The following is a 6,372-nucleotide window of genomic DNA, read 5'->3' as shown; positions in this document are numbered from 1 at the left end:
TTATGGGTTTTAACTAGTTTATTATTCATAAAACTTTTGATTTCTTCTTTTGTAATTGCTTGTGTTTTGTATGTTATGTTGGATTCTTAATTAGGATGTACAAACTAGTGAATGCTCGAAAAAAATGATTCCATAAGCATATGTTTGCATAAATAATTTGGGTGTACGAATTGGTGCACATTTAAAAAAAAAAATGACCATAAGCATATACGTTTGTTATATAAAAGTGATGATCCTTGAATACCGTGTGATATTTTAAATATTCACCTTACGAGTTTTGCACATTTTTTTATTGAACTGTTAATGTGCACATAGTTATACACGTGTTGATTCCTAATGTGTATATAACTGTACACATGTTGGTTTGTAATGTGTACATAGTTGTACACCTGTTAATTGTTAATGTGTACATGATGAGACTTGGCGATGTTGTTAACGTTCTGTATATCACTTACATCTTTTTCCTTTCTCGTGGTTTTTAATTTATATGTATTCTAATTGCCTATCATAGTCACCAGATTGACTAATAATATTGCATAAATGGGCACTTTTCAGTACTCCAATTTTGTCTCATTACACCATAAGAGGCTATCTAATTTAGCTCGGCAAATGTTATATAAGTTTTTATTGGTTATTCTTCATTCAATAGCATTTGCATCAATCACAAAAGGAGTGGATTGTAGTTTATAGGTAAGATACTTCACCTGGTGTGCATGTAATTTATTGATTTTTTTTGGCATTTTTTAATAACGCACCGGTTAGTGCACTTTTCGAACTGATTTTTATCTCTTGGTAAAAAACTGGTGATATAGGTTAGAAGGGACCGACACTTGGAAGTAGGTGAACTAAGTCTATGGGAACATGAAATAATTGGTGTTATAGTTGTGAACATGTTGATTATTAATGTGTACATAGTTGTACACATGTTGATTATCAATGGTACAACATTGTATACCCTGATGCACCTTTGACATCAATCTTGTTGGTTTTCTGTATTAAATTTAGGACTCATAAGTTCAAAATGGTAGGGCGCCCAAACCTATCACAAGGTTTGAGGAAGTTGATGGTTCAAATCCATCTGAGTTTCCATGTGATGTTTATACAATTTGAATAAGTGTGTACATACTGGTGCACCAGTTTAATTACGATGAAATAAGTTTGATTTGTTCCACGTTTTGTAGGCGCACCATTGTGTTTTTCATTAAAAAAAATAGGTATGCGTGTGGGTATGCATAATCGATTTAATGCATGTTTTGTAGGTGTGTACACATTGGTATACCTTTGTAATTCACATGAAAAAGTAGGTTTTTTGTAGCTATGAACGATCGATTTTATACATGTTTTACAGGTATGTACATATTGGTACACCCGTGTATATCTCATGAAAAAACAGGTTTGTTGTAGGCTACGAATGATCGATTTTACACATGTTTTGCAGGGGTGTACATATTAGTGCACCAGTGTATTTTCCATGAAATAGTAGGTTCGTGTATAACTATGAATGATCGACTTTATATATGTTTTGCAGGGGTGCATATTTTAATGCACCAGGGTATTTTCCATGAAAAAGTAGTTTTGTTTTAGCTACGAATGATCGCTTTTATACATGTTTTGCAGAGGCGTAAATATTGGTGCACCAGCGTATTTCCCATTAAAAAGTAGGTTTGTGTCTAGCTATGAATGATCGATTTAATATATGTTTTGCCGGGGTGTATATATTAATGCACCAGTGTATTTTTCATCAAAAAATAGATTTGTATGTGGTTATCAATAAACGGTTTCATGCATGTTTTGCAGCGATGTACATATTGATGCACTAGTATGATTTCCATGAAAAAGTAGGTTTGAGAGTGGATATGAATGACCAATTTCATCCATGTTTTGTTGGTGTATACAAAGTGGTGTACATGCGACTGACTGCATAAACTTTTAAAAGTTTCGTGCAGGTGCACTTTTTTGTACACACCTGAAGTGAAAATTAAATTTTTAAAAAATGAAAATTATATAGTCATATGGATACTCTTTTTGTATCCATCGAAAAGAACTTTCCAAATATATAAAGTTTGTGAATTTTGGATGAGCGGTTCGAAAGATAAATGGTTTTAAAATTATTTTTATATTATTTAAAATTGGTGACATCATCATAAGTCATGGTGGACTAAACTGAAAATATTTAGACTAAATTGTAATTTATTAAGAATTATTAGTGTACTTTTCATATTTCAAATAAATAAAAAATTGATTTGTACCTAGTTGAATGGGTGTGAACTAACTAGTATATTTGGATGGGATTTTGGACTAAACCGCATTTTTCCCTAGTGACATGGAGTAGATTTGTGAACCCCCTGCGAATGCTGTATGAGTGCTAGTCTGATAACAAAGCTTCCATCTTAAGAAAGATGAGAAACAAAAAACCAATGGGCCATGAAATCATCGGAATCTCTATGTTGTTTTTAACTTGATTAACGCATAGCCGATTTAGCTCAGTGGTAAAGTGCGTGACTTTTAATCCCGTGGTCAAGGGTTCGATCCCCTTCGTCGGCGAGTTAATCCCTTTTTCATTTTTTTTGCTGTATTACCCAGCTTGTCATCCACTCTAATAGGTTGCTCTCTTGCATTTCACTTGAAGCATATGGACTCGAAGTCGTGGATTTCATATCTATTTTTTCAACTAGGTAGAGTAGCCTTTTGGTATGATAATTTCGTGCGATTCGCCCTTACGAGTAATTTTTTGGTGGAAGTGTACAAATGGTTCTGCTCATCTATTTCTGTAGGTTGCTCGATTGATCACAAAAATTCGTGTCACCTTTCGCCAAACTCTCGTTCTGATTTAATGAAAGGAGCACAACAATAATAAGATGAATTTTAAACAGCTAGCCAGAAGAACATTACTACTACAGAACTGAATTGAACCCAACAAAAGAACTGCAAGCAATAATTCACATACTACTCAGAGTTTCAGCTTCAATGCCAGTGAACACGAAATATTGCTCTAAAATTCATGCACATTACTACATAACTGAACTGAACCCAACTTTACTGCAAGTAATAATTCACTTACTGCTCAGTGTTTCAGCTTCAATGCACCACTATTTCTCAATAAATTCCTTTAAGACACACTTCTTGCCAAATTTGTTCATGTTAATATCGCAAATAAAACCATAGAGTATGTACACACCATTTCTGAACAAAATTGACTCCATTAAGCAATAGCAAATCTCCAAATTGAGGCAATTGTTAAAAAAACGCTAAAAACACATAGTTTCATTGAAACCTCTCGATCAATACAGCAGTGATGACCCATAGTTTGATGATAATCACTTGAGGACACAGTATAACATAAAGCACTAAATTAAAAGGCACTCCTCTCTCTGAATCAATCAATCAAGCCAAGAGGTTGTTGGCAAGCGGGAAGTACAGCACCAATGATCCATAATCGCAGGGGGAGATCAAGCCAAGAGGTTATTGGCTGGTGGAAGCAGAGCTACGACACTACGTTCTGAACTGGAGTATTTCCTGTAAACCACCCTAAGTTTATGTTCTGGAGCCGCAGAGTGGAAGCTCACCAATTCTTTGGCACATTCACTGTCAAAAAAATGTGGAAACAGGTTAGAATATGATTGTCTGATCAAAAGCATAACAAGTCTATATTATCATTCAAGAAGAAGCTAATTTTGTAAAAATACATACATAAGTTGAGCTTCAGCGAAACCAGTATGTAGCTTCAATGTATCATTCCAAAGAGGGGTTTTCTTGAGGGTGCATTGTGCTGCATAGACAGCAGATGCAGCCAACATCGATGGGCAGTACTTTATCATTGAATATTGCATCAGTCCCAACTCCGCCAAGAAAAATGTCATGTTCTCCATCTGAAAATTTTCAGCACATTGAAGAGTCAGATACAATTTACACTGCTAATCCATCAAACTCACATTTAGCAGAAAAATTTATTACCTCTTTGTCTGCAACAGCAGCCTTGACAAAACGAACTAGGAAATGGTATGGAGTAGGAACAGTTAAGGTCCATCCCAGCTTTCCCAATATTGCCTTCTCCATGGCCAATATTTGTTCTCTGTTGTAAGCCTTGTCTGAGATACAAACAAAGTCATTCACTTCTGGAGCCCAGATTTCTTCATATTTACTTGCTATGAGCATAGCACTAATCCCTACTAACTGCAACTCCCTTCTTATAACTAGATTCATCGCAAGGTAGCGATCAACAATGTGGATCGTGAGATATAAAGTTTCAGGAGTGAGTTCAAATTTGTTATGAACTTCAATCAACCAGTCCACAAGAATCATTCTCATAAGCCCATTTATCTGATCTTGTAAGTGCATATAGTCATGAACTTGGCTTGAACTCTCTGTGAGCTTGTAGAATTTATACAAGTCATCAACGTACTCAACAGCTGCCAAGTGATTGTCAGCATCTGGTCCATCAATATCAATGATTGACTCCTTGGGTTTATCAGCAATACCACCCTGAGCAGCCTGAAACATAAGAACCCAAATTAGCAAAAGTTGTCAACAGAATCTCGAAATGATCACACAACAGATGGAAGAAAAACAAACACATGATGAGTTCAAAAAGTAACCTTGCTTCGAGCATCAAGAACGGAACTCATTGTGATAACTTTCTTCTTCTTTGAAGATTTATGATGACTTTTGGATTTTTCTTTTTTGGTCTCTTCCATAACTGGACCACCATCCTCGATTACCACTTCTTGTTTAGCTTTTACAGCAACCTTCAGATTTCCAATATCTCCAAGAGGTCTCCTGTTCTTTTGAACTGCCACTCCCTTCGATACAACTCTTTTAGCCACAGCTCCATCAGGAATAGCTGGAATTTGTTTCTGAAAAATTGAAGAAGAACTCAGTATATAAATTCAGATTGGGGAATTGAATTTGTTTTAAAGTTAAATAAAGAAAATCTTTTTGTTTAACTCACCTTAAGGTTTGCAGCTTCTTCTGCAGTTTGTGCTTTTGATAGCAATTGCGCAACAAAGCTCCTAGTAACAGGGCGATTCGCTGGTAGTGCCTTCCCTTCGATACCAACAACCCCTCGAACATTCACTAAATTCCCAATATCTCCAAGGGCTCTCCTGTTATTGCCGCCTCCAGGTGCAATAATCTTCTGTTTGGCTGCCCCAGCAACTGGTACATCTGCAAAGTCCATAAGAAAACCCTTTCAATTAATCAGACTGCTCAATCTGAACTAATGAAGCACTGAGAAAATTAAATTCAACCCCTTTCAGTGAAAACCCCTAAATCAGTATAATACAAATCGAATTCCGCTTTATGTATGATCTGAACTACTGAATACAACCCAGATTTAAAAAAGCCCCAATTGAATGAAAATCCCCAATTTGAAAAAAATCAGAAATTGAAACTTCAGTTAAGAGATTTTCAAAAGATAGAGTAATACATGGAATAAAGGGGGGAAAATCCTAAGATACCCAGGATCGTTAAAAGATCAGAGATTTCCTGAATCAATGATCATCTAATAATAGCAAAAAACTAGATTTTCCCAAAAACAAACAACATCCAGTTTGAGATCAAAGCAACCACGAGAGAATAAGAAACAAAATCTTACAACATTTAAAACCCAGATCATAGATCAAATTCAAAAATCGAAAAAAAATAAAGATCATAAAACAGAAATTAGGGCTTGTAAATTCAAATTATAAAAAAATAAAAAACAAATACCTCTTTGTTGTTGGTGATTAAGAACTGCTCTAGAACCCATCGCTTCTTCTTCTTCTTGATTAACTTGACTGAATCCTAAACTTGAAAATAAAGATGACAGGAACAATTGGAAGCCGCCTCTTCGCGTCTCCCCTTCAAGATTGAAATTCGCCACCTCTAAGAAAAACCCTTTCGCACTTTTCTCTGCAAATCTTTCACTCAGAATATATAAGTCTTCTTCTGCTACTTCTCTCTCTTTCTTCTGTGAAAATATGAAATAAAATAAATCCAAAGGACCACTGTGTGCTATTTGAATGCCTTTCTGAAGAGAAGCGTCTCCGCTCCACAACGGTCTTATTCTGCTTTCCAAATCTAGCCGTTCAAATTTATTAAATCTTGACGGCTCATGGAATATTATAGCCGTTGCCCATATTTAGAAATAGAAAGTGCAAAAAGTTACCGTTATGTGATAAGAAATTACAGGACTGTCATATCGTGAATATCTCGCGCAATGGAATGTGATTCATCTAAGATTTTGTCCAGATCTGACGGCTTTAACGTGGACAACGACAAAAAATGTATCGGGATTCGGTCTTGGTCATGGTCTCGTTCCGTGGAATCGTTGTAAGAGCAAGTCTTATGATGGAATCCAAACTATTCCAAGTGTGGAAAAACCATAAAATGTCC

At 35.6% G+C, this 6,372-nt stretch overlaps 1 protein-coding gene and 1 non-coding gene across 2 annotated transcripts; one reads left to right on the top strand and one right to left on the bottom strand.

Moving 5' to 3' along the window:
- The first annotated feature begins 2,472 nt into the window (after positions 1–2,472).
- Positions 2,473–2,544, top strand: TRNAK-UUU. The gene has a single exon. It is a non-coding gene; the product is annotated as a tRNA-Lys (tRNA).
- Positions 2,545–3,126: 582 nt separating this feature from the next.
- Positions 3,127–5,941, bottom strand: LOC113323757 (G2/mitotic-specific cyclin S13-7-like). Its single transcript, XM_026572097.1, has 6 exons — positions 5,707–5,941; positions 4,949–5,163; positions 4,596–4,853; positions 3,955–4,491; positions 3,691–3,869; positions 3,127–3,585 (listed from the first exon to the last, which is right to left on the bottom strand). The coding sequence occupies exons 1-6, from the start codon at positions 5,744–5,746 to the stop codon at positions 3,450–3,452; spliced, it is 1,365 nt and encodes a 454-aa protein (XP_026427882.1). The 5' UTR covers positions 5,747–5,941; the 3' UTR covers positions 3,127–3,449.
- Positions 5,942–6,372: the final 431 nt, after the last annotated feature.

The sequence above is a fragment of the Papaver somniferum genome, chromosome 11 (genome assembly GCF_003573695.1).
Source record: "Papaver somniferum cultivar HN1 chromosome 11, ASM357369v1, whole genome shotgun sequence".
Classification (NCBI taxonomy): Eukaryota; Viridiplantae; Streptophyta; class Magnoliopsida; order Ranunculales; family Papaveraceae; genus Papaver; species Papaver somniferum.
The sequence above is the reverse complement of the archived record's forward strand: the minus strand, read 5'-3'. Positions and strand labels throughout refer to the sequence as shown.